This window comes from Panthera leo, chromosome C2 (assembly GCF_018350215.1).
Source record: "Panthera leo isolate Ple1 chromosome C2, P.leo_Ple1_pat1.1, whole genome shotgun sequence".
Lineage (NCBI taxonomy): Eukaryota > Metazoa > Chordata > Mammalia > Carnivora > Felidae > Panthera > Panthera leo.
In genome coordinates this window covers 84,126,565-84,144,882 of record NC_056687.1, presented here as the reverse complement: position 1 = coordinate 84,144,882, position 18,318 = coordinate 84,126,565, and the positions used below count along the sequence as shown (strand labels likewise).

The following is an 18,318-nucleotide window of genomic DNA, read 5'->3' as shown; positions in this document are numbered from 1 at the left end:
TTACATGTATGAGTGAAATTACAATGCTAAGCGAAATAAGTCAGTCAGATCTTAATATAACTTAAAATTTTTTTAAGCCCTCCAGGGGAACCTGGCTGGCTTATTAGTCAGTAGAGCATGCAACTCTGGATCTCAGTGTTGTGAGTCTGAGCCTCACGTTGGGTGTACAGGTTACTTAGAAATATAAAAAAATGAATTAAAAAAATTTTTAAGTCCTCCAAAAATAATGAAAACTGATTTCCACTAAATCATTTTTTAAAAACACCTTGAGTTGTATTTGATATACAGTAAACTGCACATATTTAAAAATAGATAATTTGATACTTTTTAGAAAGTCTTTATTTTAATTCCAGTTAGTTGACATACAGTGTTCTATTAGTTTCAGGTGTGCCGTACAGTGATTCAATTCCTTATGTCACCCAGTGCTCATCACAAGTGTATTCCTTAATCTTCATCACCTATTTAACCCATCCTTCCACCCACCTCCCCTCTGGTAATCATCACTTTGTTCTCTGTAATTAAGAGTCTATTTCTGGGTTTTCTCTCTCTCTCTCTCTCTCTCTCTCTCTCTCTCTCTCTCTCTCTCTGTCTTCCCTTTGCTGGTTTGTTTTGTTTCTTAAATTCCCCATGAGTGAAATCATATGGTATTTGTCTTTCTCTAACTTATTTCACTTAGCATTATACTCTCTAGCTCCATCTGTATCGTTGCAAATGACAAGATTTCATTCTCTTTTAATGGCTGAATAATATTTCATTGTGTATATATACCACCTCTTGTTTATTTATCAATCAGTGGACACTTGGGCTGCTTCCATACTTTGTAAGTAATGCTGCTGTAAACATAGAGATACATGTATCCATTTGAATTAGTGTTTTTGTACTCTTTGTAAATATCCAGTAGTGCAAATTGCTGGATTATAGGGTGGTTCTGTTTTTAACCTTTTGAGGAACCTCCATACTGTTTTCCATGGTGGCTGCACCAGTTTACGTTCCCACCAACAGTGCCCAAGTGTTCTCTTCTCCACATACCCACCAACACCTGTTGTTTCTTGTGTTGTTGATTTTAGCCATTCTGATAGGTGTGAGGTGATACTTTACTGTAGTTTTGATTTGCATTTCCCTGATGGTAAGTGATGGTGAGCATCTTTTCTTGAGTCAGCCCTCAGGATGTCTTCTTTGGAGAAATGTCTGTCCATGTCTTCTGCCCAATTTTTAATTGGATTATTTGTTTTTGGGGTGTTGAGTTTTACAAGTTCTTTATATGTTTTGGATACTGACCGTTTATTGGCTTTGTCATTTGCAAATATTTTCTCCCATACCATAGATTGCCTTTTTGTTTTGTTGATTGTTTCCTTCATTGTGCAGAAGTTTTATTTTGATGCAGCCCCAGTAGTTTATTTTTGCATTTGTTTTCCCTTGCCTCAGGAGACACATGTAGAAAAAAAGCTCCTGAGGCTGTTGTCAAAGAAGTTCTTGCCTGTGTTCTCTTCTAGGATTTTTATGGTTTCAGTTTTCACATTTAGGTCTTAATCCACTTTGAATTTATTTTTGTGTATGGTGTAAGAAAGCGGTCCAGTTTCTTTTGCATGTTGCTGTCCATTTTTCCCAACACCATTTGTTGAAGAGATAGTCTTTTTCCCATTGGATATTCTTTCCTGCTTTGTAAAAGAATGTGATACTTTTTTTTTTTAACCACCTTAACATTTTTAAGAGTACAGTTCAGTATATTCATATTGTTGTACAATAAAATCGTCAGAACTTTTTCAACTTGGAAAACCAAAACTCTATAAACTACTACCCATTTCTCCCTTTTCTCAGCCCTTGGAAATCAATTCTGCTTTCTGTTTCTAAGAACATGACTATCTATGAAATCATTTTTTTTTGAAAAGCTAAATAATTGGGAGGTAAACACCAATGAAGAATGTTTATTTAAGTAAAGTAAGAGGTACTAAAAACAAATGACTGTCTTTTTAAAAAAAGAAGAATTTATCTCCCCCTCTCTTGATCTCTGCAGAGTAAGTAATCTCATCTTAGAACACACTTATTCTGACAATGTTGCTGTTTGGAATATTTTTGGAAATAGCTTGTATTGTCTTCCTATGATCTCAGCAAGGTAACTTTCTCAGGGAAAAAGCTATTTAAAATCATAGATGGGGAAGATGATACTTAAGATTATAGATAAGAAAGAAGGTAGAAAAGCAATTCAGATTCGAAGAGTTCACCTCTAATAAAGTGGACTTCTGTAGGATGCAAAGGCAAAGGCATGTCAGCTTGGGTAAGAGTACATTAGAAGACTAAAACACTACAATGAAGGAAACAGAAAGGAGGGAATTTTAGTCATATGGTGAGAATGGAAAACCGAGATGATATAGGGAGGAAAATAATCAGGAGAAGAGTTTTAGAGGTAGCTGAGTTCCCATCATAAGCCTACATGACATTTTGCTTGTTGGGTGGTTTCAGCCAAAGGCTTCACAAGAAAGAAGATTAAAGAAAAACAGCTCCTGTTAACTCAGGAATTCAAATACTAATATCTACTCCACTCATTCTCAATGGTCTGATATGAAAATGACAAACTAGGCAACTACTATTTAAAATGAGATCTGGCCCAAATAAGGGTTTTTTTAAATTTGCTTGTTTTGGTTTTGTTCTATTGAAGTGTGCAAGAACTAAAAGGAAAATGTCTACCATTAATGATTTGTGTCCTTATGAAATTGTACCCAGTTTTAAACACTAAAATAACTGAAATTACAAAAATATATATAGGATTGGGAGAAAAAGGGAAAAGTTTTTAGAGTATTCTAATTCTAGTTAGACTTCTCCAGTGGAGATGTTGGAATTATCAGAGCCACAGTACCATTCTAAAATACATTTTGTACACTATTCCACCACATTAAAAATTTAATGAGATATAATATATTAAGGAAGAAAAAGTAATACACCCTCATCAAACCTTCTAGGTCTGGACCATTTGCCAGATTAATTAGCAACTCAAGGTAGACTAAAGAGATGAAATTTCAGGTTGTAATTCTGAAAGAGAAAAATAAACTTTTTTATACTGTTCACTATTTTTTCTTGAAATTATAATGATTTCTCCCCTTATTTCCTATCCTTAATTAATTTCTCTTTCATGCTATACATGTCATCAGCTGTTGAAACCTAACCACCAAATGGTAAGAGCTCTGTGTTAAGACTAGAAATATGTCATTTTGTATCTGTATTCCGCAGTGAATACAGTATCTTTTATTTCAATTTAAATGATTTAACCACTGTAATTACCAGTCAGGTCATTCAAGAACACATATGCAATTAATTGCTATAAGTAGATACAGATTTCTTTGAATAAAACATTTTATGATTAATACAACTTTGATTATCTAGTTCATTAAAGAATTTCCCTGTAGGGGCACCTGGGTGGCTCAGTCGGTTAAGCGTCCGACTTCAGTTCAGGTCACGATCTCACGGTCCGTGAGTTCAAGTCCTGCGTCGGGCTCTGGGCTTATGGCTCAGAGCCTGGAGCCTGCTTCCGATTCTGTGTCTCCCTCTCTCTCTGCCCCTCCCCCATTCATGCTCTGTCTCTGTCTGTCTCAAAAATAAATAAAACATTAAAAAAAAATTTTTTTTTTTAAAAAGAATTTCCCTGTATGTTCACTTATTCATGAGACAAATATTTAAAGCGCTGGTAATACTCCAGGCAATTGATAGAAAATGAAATTTAGTGTACATTAGAAGAGAACAGAAAAATACACTTTGCAGGACACCTGGGTGACTCAGTCAGTTAAGCATCCGACTTCAGCTCAGGTCATGATCTCACAGTTCATGTATTCAAGCGCTGCATCGGACTGTGTGGGTTCAAACCCCAGGACAGGGTCTATGCTGACAGCTCAGAGCCTGGAGCCTACTTCAGATTCTGTGTCTCGCTCTCTCTCTGACCCTCCGCTGCTTGTACTCTGTCTCTCAAAGATAAATAAACATTAAAAAAAATTTTTTTAAAGAAAAATATACTTCGCTTCTTATCGTATCACCCAACAATTGATCAAATGTTTAAAATCTATAATAAAGAGAGTTTGTATTGGAGAACTAAACAACTGATTAGGGAAGGTAATTCATTTATAGATCTCTGTATAGTTAAGTTAAACCTAATACAAAAAGTTTTCATCTTTTGTTTATTCTTAAACCCCTTCTTGCCTAACCTGGGACTTTACTCCTGCAATTATCTTTTCACCTTCCTTCTCATCAGTCTGTCATCCTCTATTAGATCATACTAGTCACCATACAGACATGTTCTAATATTTCCCATCTTCTAATGAAAATCACAGTTCCTTGAGCTACAGATTGCGTTTGCTGTACTTTTTGTGTATTTTCAGAGCAAAATTTGAAGAACCTATCTTTTTTTGCTGTTTCTACTTCCTGTTTCCTCTTCTCCCTTGAACATACTCCTGTGGGGCTTTTGCTCCCAGCACTCTGTCAAAACCATGTTCTTTATGGTCACCAGCCACCCCTACATTGTTAAATCCAAGAGCATTTCCCAGCCCTTATGAACTCAACCACTGGGCACAATTTACAAAGCCTTCCTACCTGCCGTTATCTTCTCTCAGCTTCTATAACTTACTTTGGCTTCTTTACTGACTGTTCCTCTTCAGTCTTCTCTTCCTACCCTCAGAATCAGGGCTTCCCACCTTCTGTACTAATGATATTTTGAGCCAGATAATTTTAATTGTAGGGGTTCATCCTAGGAGTTGTAGGATGTTAAGCAGCATGCCTAGCCTCTACCCACTAGATACCAGTAGCATACTGGTAACATATCTAGCATACTAGATCCCTTTCTTACACCCGCACAAAAATAAACCCAAAATGGATGAAAGACCTAAATGTGAGACAGGAAACCATCAAAACCCTAGAGGAGAAAACAGGAAACAACCTCTTTGACCTCAGCCACAGCAATTTCTTGCTCAATGCATCTCTAAAGGCAATGGAATTAAAAGCAAAAATGAAATATTGAGACCTCATCAAGATAAAAAGCTACTGCACCGCAAAGGAAACAATCAACAAAACTAAAAGGCAACTGATGGAATGGGAGAAGATATTTGTAAATGACATATCAGATAAAGAGTTAGTGTCCAAAAACTGTAAAGAACTTGCCAAACTCAACACCCAAAAAACAAATAATCCAATGAAGAAATGGGCAGAAGACATAAATAGACACTTTTCCAAAGACATACAGATGGCTAAAAGACACATGAAAAGATGTTCAACATTGCTCATCATCAGGGAAAGACGAATCAAAACCCCATTGAGATACCACCTCACACCAGTCAGAGTGGCTAAAATTAACAACCCCGGAAACAACAGATGTGCGGATGTGGAGAAACGGGAACCCTCTTGCACTGTTAGTGGGAAGGCAAACTGGTGCAGCCACTCTGGAAAACAATGTGGAGTTTCCTCAAAAACTTAAAAATAGAATTACCCTATGAGCCTGCTCACCTACGCTGTGTCCAGAATACAGTGTCAAGTGATCTGCCATAACCTCTGGTTGGAATGGTTTCAGAAGACAGTTGTGATTGAAGAGTTATCATTTTTATTGTGTGACATGAATAAAGTAGTCACTAATAACTATCATTCTAACTAAAAACATCCTGTGTCACACAATCTCAAAGCCATCTTTGGGTTTCTAATCTGATAATGTTCTCCAAAGGATCATTTTTACATGACGGTAATAAACATAATAATGCTTTATGTTTTTTTCATAACCTTTAACCTTTCATAACCTGCTTTAACCTTACAAATGTAGTCGCAGATTTCAAATGTACCTGGCCTACATAATACAAGTGATTTTTAGTAAGGAATGAAGTTATGTGGCTTTTTTCTTTTTCCTTATATCTGATTTAGCATCCTATTAATACTTAATGGAGTAATGGTTCTGTTTTTTGTTTTTTTGTTTTCGGTTTAGATGTTTGGAAACTGGACATTCGGCACCTTGGTTTTCACAGTCATGGTTATTACAGTCACAGTCAAGGTATGGTGCAGAAATTAGAAACATGGACACATTTTGTATCTGTATAATTCAAAGTTAATTTTGTTTTTTTTTTTAACTGTAGGTTGATATGTTTGCCTTTTAACTTCTTTTTTTAGTCATGAATAATTTCACTGATTGCTATTTTAATATTTCATTTTAATTTTTATTAAAAAACATTTAAGTTTGTTATTTTGGAAAGCCTCAGCTGATTTTTATGGTCAAATAAAGGTTAACCTCACAATATTCATCTCTGAAATTTCACTTCCCTATATATAATGTTAAATAACCCAGGTTGTTTTAGTCCATGGAGTAGAGAGTAAAGTATTCAATAAATTTCAGTGCTACTTCCTCATAGAAGAAAAACATTATAAACTTGAAATTATTCAATTTCATATGGACCCTTTCATTAATATTTATCTTCTGAGGGACTTGCCATAGGCACCTTAGGCACTTAAAATTACTACATTTTATTCTTATATTTCATCTATGAAGTTTAATTTAAGTAAGTATTGTTTTGTATTAAAGATTAAAAAAAATTTTTTTTAGATGGCTTTGGAAACTCATTTTTGGACCTGGATCAACCATCTTGTTACCTGGGGATCTATTATATTCTATTTTGTATTTTCTTTGTTTTATGGAGGGATTCTCTGGTAAGTAACTATATTATATTTTAATTATATTGCTTCAACTCTATTTATTATGATAGGTTATATTATGAACAAATTCTGCTCAGAATAATTTTGAGACCCTATTCGGTAATAAATTTGCTTCTTTCAGTTGATCTTACTGATAGGGAGAAGCAAAATTAACAATTACTGAATATATACTATGTTCTAGTGGTTTTAACTTAAGATATTATTATCTCTATTCTTTCAATATGGAAACTGAAAACCAAGATAACAAAGGTTAAGAAGTAGCAAAGCTAGGGTTTAAACCACAGTTGTTTTACTGTACACTTAGTGTTCAAATTACAGTAACCATATTACCTCTAAATTATCAGTGTACATAAGTCACATAGAACCATTATTTTTATGAATGAGTTAACTTCTTTTTCAAAAGTAAATAATATGCTTCGTCTTTATTGGTAAAATCAGATATTCTGTCACTCTGATAGATTGAAAATTAATGCCTCTCTTAAGATTCTTTAGTGAGTGAGAATCTAAAATCTCTCCTTTGGAGAATTACATTTGCCCGCTGTGTCTTTGATGCCAGTGTCAGGCAGAAAACTACACAAAGTAGCCAAAACATCTTGGATTAAATATTAACCTCCGTTTAGGATCATACAAGGATACCCTTATTATCATCTAGAATGTTTAATTTTAATCCTCTTTATTTTTCCATTTCTTTCTGTATTTCCCCATATTCTTTTGAAGTGATCTATACAAAAATTCCAAAAAGAGTATGTCGACTATACCTATTACTATGTAGAATTTGTAATTGTGAGTGTATTTATTGTAAAATACATTTTTAGAGAAGAACTTCTAAGAAGAGCTTTTCAGCCTAGGATTTGAGTAATCAGTATTTAGTTGCTTAGTGGAAAGTATTTTGTTACATACTTTTCCTTGCTATTCTTGGTCTCATAAGTCTGTATTACTGCATAATTCTTTTGATATCCTACTGCTCAGGTAGAGTTACCTAGTCAGCTGCTTGTCACCCTCCTAATAATAAAAACTATAGTTGTCATTGAAAGTAATTAAATTGGATTTCATTTTTAACAATTAAAGTCTCTCTTGTTTTATTACATATGCAGTTAATTATACTAATTCCAAATTTTGACCATTTGCCTGGAGTAATCTTAAAATTATGACGTTCATAGTGGATTTACATGATGCTTTGATTTAAGAAATTGTCTTACCAGTTTTCTGCTTAAATGTTTATATTTATTTTTGAAAGAGAGAGAGAGGCAGAGTACGAACAGGGGAGGGGCAGAGAGAGACACACACAGAATCCGAAGCAGGCTCCAGGCTCTGAGCTGTCAGAACAGAGGCTGACACAGCGTATGAACTCATGAACTATGAGATCATGACCTGAGCTGAAGTTGGATGCTTAACCAACTGAGCCACCCAGGTACCCAGTTTTCAATTTCTATTAAGCCTACCTTCTTTCTTTGCAGGCCATTTTTGGGCTCCCAGAATATGTACTTTGTATTTATTCAACTCCTATCAAGTGGTTCTGCTTGGTTTGCCATAATACTTATGGTTGTTACATGTCTACTGCTTGATATTGTGAAGAAAGTATTTGAACGACAGCTCCATCCTACAAATACTGAAAAGGCACAGGTAACCACTTTTTATATACAATACCTTTTTAATTAGAGGTCTGTAATGATGAATAGCTGTCATTATAATTTGCTTATATCACAGAATAGGAAATTATCCATTCTTGTGTCAAGTATTTCGCAAAATAAATATTATTATATGTGATATTTTTTAGTTGTTTCTTATTTCTATTAATTTTGACTCCTGGCAAATTAAAATTTTCTTAAATTATACTGTTTATTAACAGAGCGCTAGATTTAAATAGAAGACTATCAAGTTATGTCCAGATAAACATAGTAACTATGTTTTAAATAACATTACGGCATTCTATCAGAGATCTATAATTGGGATAAATCCATGTCTTTTAGATACACATTAGAATTCTAGCATCAGTTTTTCACATGACTTTGTTTTCAACAAGAGTCTGAAATACGTTCTTTAACCTAAATAATTTTTACAGAATGGATTTTTATAAAATATATTTTCTTACTAAATGCATATTAATAAATATTAACAATGTGTTACACGGTGTTTAAGAATATAGTCTTTAGAGCCTGATAATTCTCAGTTCAGAACCCAGTTCTACCACTTGGTAGCTCCGTAACTTTAAGTCTCCCTTTCCTCATGAGTAGTAAAATTATGATAGAACTATCTATTTCATTACCCTTATAATGAGGATTAAGTGAAATAATGTTCAATAACATAGTAGATGCTCAGGAAATAATAGCTATTTAGTTGAATGTGCCATTTTGTATATTTGACTTGTACATGGTTGAGACTTTTTCTGCATATTTGCTACACACTAAGCAAATTTTGTTTAAATTTTGAAAATTTAGTTGTGTATTCAAAAATAGAATAATTGCTCCCTAAGTATGTAGTGATCTGAGGTGGGTTCCTAAATGATGTATTAGCTTTAATTTCAGTTGATCATATCAACATTTCTTTAGCATTTCTTTGCTTTGGTAACTAAGTCCTAGCCAATATACATTTTAACTCCATTGAAACAGCATAGGCCTCTGAAGCCTGACAGACTTAATTCAAATACCATCTTAACCATTTATAAAATGTGTGTCCCTAATCAAGTCACATCCCTAAGCCTCAATTTCCTCCTCTGTAAAATCAGAATAATAATTACTACCTTACATGATTGTCAAGATAATGAATATAAAACACCTAACCCTGGGCCTGTACGTAGTGAGTCCTCAGTAAAAGCATCATAATTATCAAGACAGTGAGGATGTTGCTCTGTGATACTAATTTCCAAATGGGGCTGGAGAAATTTGCATAATTGATTACTCTGTGCTCACATAGTTACACCAGCATGGAGAAACTTTTCTATTCTGCAGTATATTCCTTAAATGTATATCAAAAAGGTTTGTGTATCTTTTTTCTAATCTTCAGACATAAATATTTATAGTAAGAAAGTATTAAATGTATTAAGTGTATTAAATACATTGTCTATTACACTTTTTCTAGACCTTTATGGATAACACATTTGTCTTCCCCTCTTGGCCTATATAAAGTTATATTTCACCAAAATATATTAACGACACCGCTTTTAAAACTTAATTCTTTATAAAAGTAATCAGATTTATTTACATTTATCTTTAGATACATGAGAATATGTGTATTTATAGAGATTTCTTATGATAATAAAAAGTGATATTAGTTCTTGCTACCTTTTCTATGGCCTCTTTTTAAAGGATTACATAGGAAATATTTGTCACCTAAAAGTAGACCTTTACACCAGAAAAAGCTAGAAGTATTTTATATATATTTTGGTTCTTTTACCATAGGTTAAAATCGATTAAAAATGGAACGTGGGGTAAACTAAACTTATTTTAAATGGGTGTGTAATCTAGTACAATCTCCCTTTTGCACCGCTAAACTTAATTTTAAATGACTTGACCCGATGTTCTATTGTGGTCCAACCCAAAGAGGAAATGTTTACTTCCATTCAGAGATCTTCTAACCTGCTGGGGGTTTTTGTGGTTTTTTTTGTTTTGTTTTGTTTTGTTTTGTTTTGTTTTTGCTGAAACAGTATATGGTTATTCACATCCTATGTGTGACATTATTCCTTTGCTACAAGCCGTAATCTTTATTATTTCAGACTTATACCATTACCACTGATTTCAAATGATGAAGAAATGGTTAGAAAATTGTCAGACACTTCATTGTTTGCCAAAAGTAGCAAGAAAAAAAAAACATAAAAAAAAAAAAAGAGTTGTCAGCATTTATTTTGAGCTTTGTTTTTCTCCAGAATAACCATGTGGTATTAAGAATGAAGAATAAATTCTCTTGATTGCAGAGCCAACAGCCCTACAAATGTCAGTCATGTATGTGTACCATGTATATTTCCTATTCTTGGAGGAACAGATGTCTTTACAAAGTTTGTCCTGTGTCTGTCTCTTAGGTGATGATTACAGCTCACTGACTTGTTGTATGTACCATCCCTTTTCTGTCCACTTATAGATGTACTCCAACACAGTTGCTTTAAGTGACGAGTTCATCGCACTGCAGCCATTGTCGAGGGCCAGGAATCAGCTGAGCAAACTTAGGTAGAGTAGGAGGAGTAGAACCTTGTTAACTCTTCTGCATGCTAAAGGTCAATTAAACAATATTCAAAAGATGGGCAGAGGCATGAAATAAGAGTGGGGCATTTTTGTTAGCACAGCTCTGTCTCTAATTTGACCTTTATTAATATGTATATTAAAACTTAAAATATATATCCATTTCTTCTTTGAACTGAAAATTCAGATGAAAATTCAGCATAACAGGACAGAGATCTGTACCTTGTTACCTATTGTACACCTTAACTACCTTTTATAGTACAATTCTGATGCTTCTGCTTGTCATATTATTTTCATAATTAAGGATGCTCCTGCATGTTGAGTAATTTAAGCTACAGAAATTCATCATAAAGTTTAAAGTTTTTTTAAGTTTCAGTTACTTGGAACTGAGAGTTGCCCATTTTTTATCTTGCCTTAATTCGTGTTGTAAATACATGTGTGTGTTTGTCTTTGTACACTGTAATGGCTGCTGAAACATTTCATATCCTTGCTACTGTTTAGTGCATCTATAAATTGCACAATATATTTTGTATCTCATATATATATATGAGATACATATATTTATCTCCACAGACAGATCCATTCTGTCCGTTACCACAAAAATAATAATATAGATGTTTTTTATAGAAGAGAATGAAAGTTTTAAATCCTGAAACTTTTGATAATTAAGTCACCAGAACTATTTATTAACTTTAACTCCAGTCTGATTTGAAGAGAGAAAGTAATATAACTAATAACTAAAAAAAAAAAAAATTTTTTTTTTACTTTTGGCACTTTTCAGTTTCTCGCCATCAGTATCTTGTGTATTCTTAATATGTTTTTTTAATTGTTTTTTATTTTCAAAGTTTCTAATCTATGTTCATTTGATCAAGCAAATGGCTTTGACAAAGCAATGCTTAAGTAATGGCTTTTATAACTCTGAATTCATAATTTTGAGCTGTTCTAAAGTTTTATCAAACTTTTTGATTTTATTTTTATCTTCCAGATTTTTGATATATTCTACTTTGAATTACAAAGGTGTAATAATTGTACATGAATATAAAAATGGGTGTTTAAGTGGTAGTCACCTAAATTTTATGTTTAAAACAAGAACTAAAATCAAAACAAACTTGAAGATTTGCCTTCACCTTTGGTTGAGTCAAATATGTATAACACGTGTTATCCATATGTGCCTTTCTGAAAACAGTGGGTATTTATCACATTTTTGAACATCTAATTATTTAACTCTAAGGCAGTAGGAGACCTTGTTACTTAAAAGAACACTCTGACAACTCTTTTGTTAAGTAAAGATGTTTTGTTTTGTAAATAATCTTGCCATTTTTATGAAATCATATTTTCACATGTCGTGTTGGCTTAAATCAAGCCATGTTTTTTTTGTTTGTTTGTTTTTGAGCAATAATAGACTTAAAAACAATTGGGTAAGGATATCATAAATTAGAGAGATCCCAGGTTCTGTAACAATGTGCTAGGGTAGTCAGCTTAACATTCATCTATGAAAAGAACACAGTGAGAGCAGGTATATGATCAGGTAGCCTTTGCTGCAAGCCACCCTCCAGTCAGATGGTGTAGCAAAAGGAAGAGCCCTGTTGGGAAGACAGCAGCCCTGGATGTTAGTGATGCCCTTGGCACTGCGGCTTATGTGTCCTAACCTAATTAGTTCATCTCTGAGTCTCCAGGTCCTTTACCTGTCAGATGATCATTTTATGTACTGTGGTCTATTTACTTATTGTCAGCATCAGAAAACAAAAAGAAATACTATGCTCAACCAAAGGCCAGGCCGAAATACCAGGTGTTTAAATGAGCAGTGAGTGACCACTATGTGGACATTTGCTCCTAGCTGCATGAAGAACAAGTGTTCATATACATCTATCTGCTGCTGCATCCTGTGAATTTTGAATACATCTTGTTCTTGAACTGCATTAAATAGTTTTTCTGGGTGTGATCCATGGTAGCTTAATTGTTTACTGTTGTGACAGAAAAGTTGTGCAGATATAAAATATCTTTAAGAGCCTTCAAATCTTTAATCAAGTTAGTACTTCTTAAGAACCATTAATACGAAACTATTAACTTTTTTTAATGAAAGAAAACTCATTTTGAGTATTTTCCCATCCCTTATATTATAGCCAAAGCTATAATAATAATAATAAGCTGTCTTTACATAAGCTTATTGTACTCTTGAAACCAAGGACTTCTGCTTCATTTTTTATATATGTAAGACACTCACCATAGCATTTTTTTTTTTCACAGAAATAATTATTGGTCAGTCCTAAGACTGAGAAAACACATAGAAATAAGGAAAATTTTGTTTTTTATTCATTGAGGACATCTTCTTGTAATTTAAAAAAGATTAAAATTAGCATGGCTATAGGCACATACTCCTGAGAAGAATATAGAAACAGCAAAGAATAAAAATTTGTGTAAATTAATTAGCACTCACTAAAAAAATATATTTCAAATTAAAGATTAAATTAATTTTGTTAAAAAATTAAATCAAGCCCCCTGCCCCTTACCCACATGTCTGACATTTGAAGGCCATGTGAATGAGCCTTCTACTCTGCTGACGTTCACTTGGAGTAGAAAAGTCTTTTAAGAAGGGAGCATAAGGGTTGTGAAAGTGGGCATACATACCTTTGCAATAAGAACCCTAAATCTTGGTGACAAGGAATTTAATAGAAGGAGTTGAATTTCAGTGAAGGAAATCTGGTTTTAAATTAATTTTGTGCACTGGAAAATCATGGCTTAATTTTGTGTGCTTTGTTGTATTCCCCTAAAGAAGCTGCTATTAGCTCTCTTTTGTGACGATAAATGAATGCGGTGTTGTATGAACATTCATTTGTGCCTCGCAGATTGCAGACCCCAACTTGCTGTTTTGATTCTAAACCTATTATACAGTGAGAGTATTGTTCTGTAATATGAGACTTGTTGCTTTTCTGTCCTTCCAGATGGAAGAAGATAAGGGTTCAGTCAGCTCAGCATATGAATTTGCTGAAAGCAAGCACAGAGGGGAGGACAGTAGGCACCTGCTAGCTGAGGCTTGCAGCCAGCAGGACAGTTCTTGCGTGCACTAGGTAGTACTGCGCTGGACCTGCCTGGGGACATATCCGCTAAGTTCTCATGCTTGGGGCATGCTGTGGGAGAACTGGCCTGACTCCTAGTTTTTATTTCACTAATCCTTCATTGTTCCTCATGTGTTTACTGTTTTTGTTGACTTGTCTTCCTTTTTTGTGATCTTTACATTTTTTTATGTCCATCTCTGAATATTTTACTAGTCTCTCTTTGGAGTTACAGTGTTAAATCCTACTTCACCTCAGATTCTAACCTAGTAAGGTATTCTCACAACCTATTCAATAAACTATTCCTTTTTACTTCTTTTGAAAGTATGTCATGCTATTTCTGTTATTTCTGAAATCAGTTTTCCCATTTGAAGTGGTAGTTGTGCACCATTTTATGCATCTTAATATAGTTAGACACCAGATTACTTGTCTAGGTCTGGAGTTAAATGATCAGATGAGTGAGTGCTTAGAGGTACTGAATAATTTTCTGTTGACCGATAGTCCTCAGATTCTCACTTCTTTTCATAAACTTTCCTGGTTATATCTTTGTCCTAAAAAAGTATGAATTGATGAGGACTTGATTCATTCACCTCTTGAGGAGTAAATCCTGACAACCACTTCTAGACCTAATTAGGATATGCAGAATATTTTGATTGGTAGTAATTATGGAGGATAAAAATTCTCACTACTAATAATTATATTTTTACTTGGGTTATTTGCCTTTTATATATTATAATTATTGGTCAAGAAGGTACTATTGTCTCATTTGGGATAAAACCTCATAAATGGTGAAACTTTAAAACAAAGCTACTTGGGGCTTCTGGGTGGCGCAGTCGGTTAAGCGTCCGACTTCAGCCAGGTCACAATCTCGCGGTCCGTGAGTTCGAGCCCCGCGTCAGGCTCTGGGCTGATGGCTCGGAGCCTGGAGCCTGTAGCCTGTTTCCAATTCTGTGTCTCCCTCTCTCTCTGCCCCTCCCCTGTTCATGCTCTGTCTCTCTCTGTCCCAAAAATAAATAAAAAACGTTGAAAAAAAAATTAAAAAAAAAAAATTAAAAAAAAATAAAAATAAAACAAAGCTACTTGAAAATTATAAATCTTAACTGTACCATGGAATCAGACCATAGAACAAGTACGTAATTTCAAAAATCTGAATTATTCTGGGAGACATATTTTTAAAGTTAGATTACTTTAGTGAACTGCTCTAAATGAAAAATGTTGATTAATTATTTCATTGTTATTATTACTATTAATTGAAAAGAAATTCAAAACAATTCTCAACTTTTGTTTTGGGATGCTCTATATAATTATTTTTGGTATATATTTATCTGGTATTCTGCTTTGATAAATATAGAAAAATTCTTAACTTTTAAAATATGCCCTGATTGAGCCACAAGGAAAACTCAGCTGACGAGGTCTCTGGGTAAAGAGGGGGAGCTGGCCTGGATTTATATTATGTCCTAGATAATCTACAAAACAGATAATCCACGTGGGACCTGATTAGACTAAAACTATAAAATTATTCCTGTCCTTTGTGATAAAAGTTCCCCAAAGGTTCAAGTTCAAGTGGGTATTTCATGAGACATGGATCTAGTCTGCTTTGCTTTCATATGTCCGTTAAAATGTATGATACAGTTGAGAGTTGAGTTCTTAGAATGCTCCTAATAACAGGGCCTTGTTATGATTACTTTTACAAAGGGGTGATAAGTGAGTTTTCTCATCATCCTGTGATAGTTGGTCTTTCTTCCTGTAAACAAGATGATAGAAGAACACTGAAACTGTGAATATGATTTTAGTAAAATTGCTGGGGGTATTACCCTGATCTGCATTTTTTTTTTTTTTTTTTTTTTTTTTTTGCATATCACTTTCATTGTTGAGTGAAATATACCTTGAATATTTTTCTTATATAGTTTTCTGCCTTTGGCATGTATTTTGAGATAAAAATCACTTCAAAAAAATAAGTATTATATAATATCCCTCTAATGTTTTTTCTGCCTTGAAATAGCAGTTGTTTTCCTCTAATCAAAATTTGGTCAGCTTTGTCAGATCAGGCAGAGGATGATACTGAGCCCTAAATGTTGTCATGGGCTAGGGCTTTCTAATCATCTCCCTCCCTTCCACTGTCACCTGCCTCCTTGGCTTCCATTGTTTTGTCATTTCTCTGTCACTGGATTCCTGGCCTGTTCTGGATGCTCTCTTTCCAGCTGTGCTGTAAGGATGTCAACAGGATGTTAGGACTATTGACCTTTCTCATTGTGCACCTGGATGCTTAAGCCCCTGCCTGAAACCTGCCACCACCCCAAACAAAAAAACATTTTAAAAAAACAAAAAAACAAGTCACCTTCCTCTTCTGTGACAAAGATGCTTCTAGCACTGTCTCATTTAATTAACAAAGAAGTGAACTAGAAAGGAACAGAAAACCTTAATGGCCTGTATTCAGTTGTTTGCCACTAACAGCTACACTTTTCTGAGTAAAATTTCTGTGAGGAAATAGAATTGAACATTTTAAACAACAAATAATACTAAGGCTGCCATGAGTAGCAGGACCTGGCTGCATACCTGATAAGTGCAACACTTTACAAAATTAATGTTATTTTCAAATCTGTGCTGACTTATTTGAGCAACTTTTTCATCTGGAGGTTGAAATGAAGAAAAATATTAGCGTTGACATTATTTCTACCAAACAGTTATCCTCTGACATTCTCTGGATGATTGATACTTAGAAAACTGAATCCTTAACATCAGCTGTACCATGGCTTAGTTCATTAATTAGTGCTATTCTGATTTACCCTCTCCATGAAAATTGGTCATTTTTCCATTTTTTACAGATACAGATACTTTTCTTCACTTAAATTTCAAATTCCTAGTCAGATACTGTTATTTATGTTGCAGCCACCTCATTAAAATAAAGGGGACTCAGTCTTTTTGAAACTAGAATAAACCAAATTATTAAAATAACCATACCTGATAGATGTAATTCTTACCGTATGCTTATTTTAATAGTTAAATTTAGGCAATACATACAGATGTAAATCTCCTTTCTGGAGATACCTAAAGGACAGTATGGAGGTATTTAAATTTATAACCACCCAAAGCTGTTTGTTTTACTTGAGGAAAAGGAAAAGAGGGAAGGGAGCATAGAGGAGTGAACGGGAGCTTGAGGCATGTTATGGAGAAATAGGCCTTGAGTAAGAGACAGCAGTCTTCCAAGTGCCATCACCAAACAGCTCTTGCAATTCTGAATAATGAGATGAAGCCATTATTTGTGTTAGGGGTTTTATTATTCTTAACCAAATTTGGAAATTAGTAATATTGGATGATTTTTGATTTCACATTAAAAAGAAAAACATTTCCTTGAACACAACCTTTTTTCTTTTCATAATTAGTTTCCACGTATCTCCTTTAAGACTTTACAAGATTCTCACTTTGATTATATATTTATTATAAAACTGTTTTAAAGGCAACAGAACATATATGGTTAATAGTTTACTAATTCTTATTTAAACTTTAAAAAACTATTTGACTTGATAGGTAAGATATCATAGAAATGACTAATTTAGAGATGTATGACAATTTTCTAACATTTAGAAGAGTCAAGAAAGATAGAAGATATATAGAAACAGAAGCACTAAGAGAAACTTTTAAATGTTTACTATCACTGACATGAAAATAATGGAATAAGAGCAGTGAGTCAGAATTTATCTCAAAAGGCAAGTTCTGTAAAGATGAAAATTTTTCTTAATCATACATAGTCATATTGAATGCCCATAGTTTTTTTGCTGGGCAGCACTTCTAGCTCTAAGGTATGTGGCCATTCCTGGGAAGCAAGTGCAATAGAGAGTGTCTTACCAATAAATCAAAATTTCTGGTAAAATAAAATGCCACCAGGTAGAGTCTCATTCCCATTACTTTGCTTTTTTTTCTTTTCTTGTATTTATAAGCCGTCCGAAAAAAGAAATAATTGCCTCTCCTTACTTTGAATGAAATGAGATTTAAATGCTCCATCCTTTTCCTACCCCCCCGTTAGTTATACTGGCAGCTGTGGCTGCATGTACTCTGGCTGGGCTCCCAGATCCTGAATATGAGATCAAAGATATATATATATGGGAAAGTGGTAGAGCTTGGGAGTTTGCTAGAGAACAGTGTAGTTTTTATATAGATAGCAGCTTTACACAACTAACCAGCATTCAGCATTTTTAAAGCAGCCGGGGTTTGTATATATTATACATATTATAATATATATTATATATGTAATGTATATAAAATACATATATTTTAGCTTAGTTCAAAAGGTGATCTGAAGAAGTCATTTCTTTATAACATTTTTGATATTTCAAGATGTTTACTCTCTCTGGGGTTGTCCATGTATTAATACTTTTTCTTAGATTTTAAAGTGAAAGGTTATGAGTACAAAATAAGATTATTAC

General features: G+C 33.8%; 1 protein-coding gene across 9 annotated transcripts in view; it reads left to right on the top strand.

The window, feature by feature from the left end:
- ATP11B (ATPase phospholipid transporting 11B (putative)) overlaps positions 1-18,318 on the top strand; it is a 130,292-nt gene that overhangs the window by 99,297 nt on the left and 12,677 nt on the right. For 6 of the 9 annotated variants that reach the window (XM_042902946.1, XM_042902945.1, XM_042902952.1 and 3 more), the window contains exons 26-28: positions 5,948-6,013; positions 6,560-6,663; positions 8,127-8,292. In XM_042902946.1, the coding sequence (XP_042758880.1) occupies positions 5,948-6,013; positions 6,560-6,663; positions 8,127-8,292 (336 nt within the window). Of the gene's footprint in view, positions 1-5,947; positions 6,014-6,559; positions 6,664-8,126; positions 8,293-10,743; positions 10,830-13,783; positions 13,910-18,318 lie in introns of those variants that run through there. The other 3 variants (XM_042902947.1, XM_042902948.1, XM_042902950.1) reach the window with 2 other exon arrangements.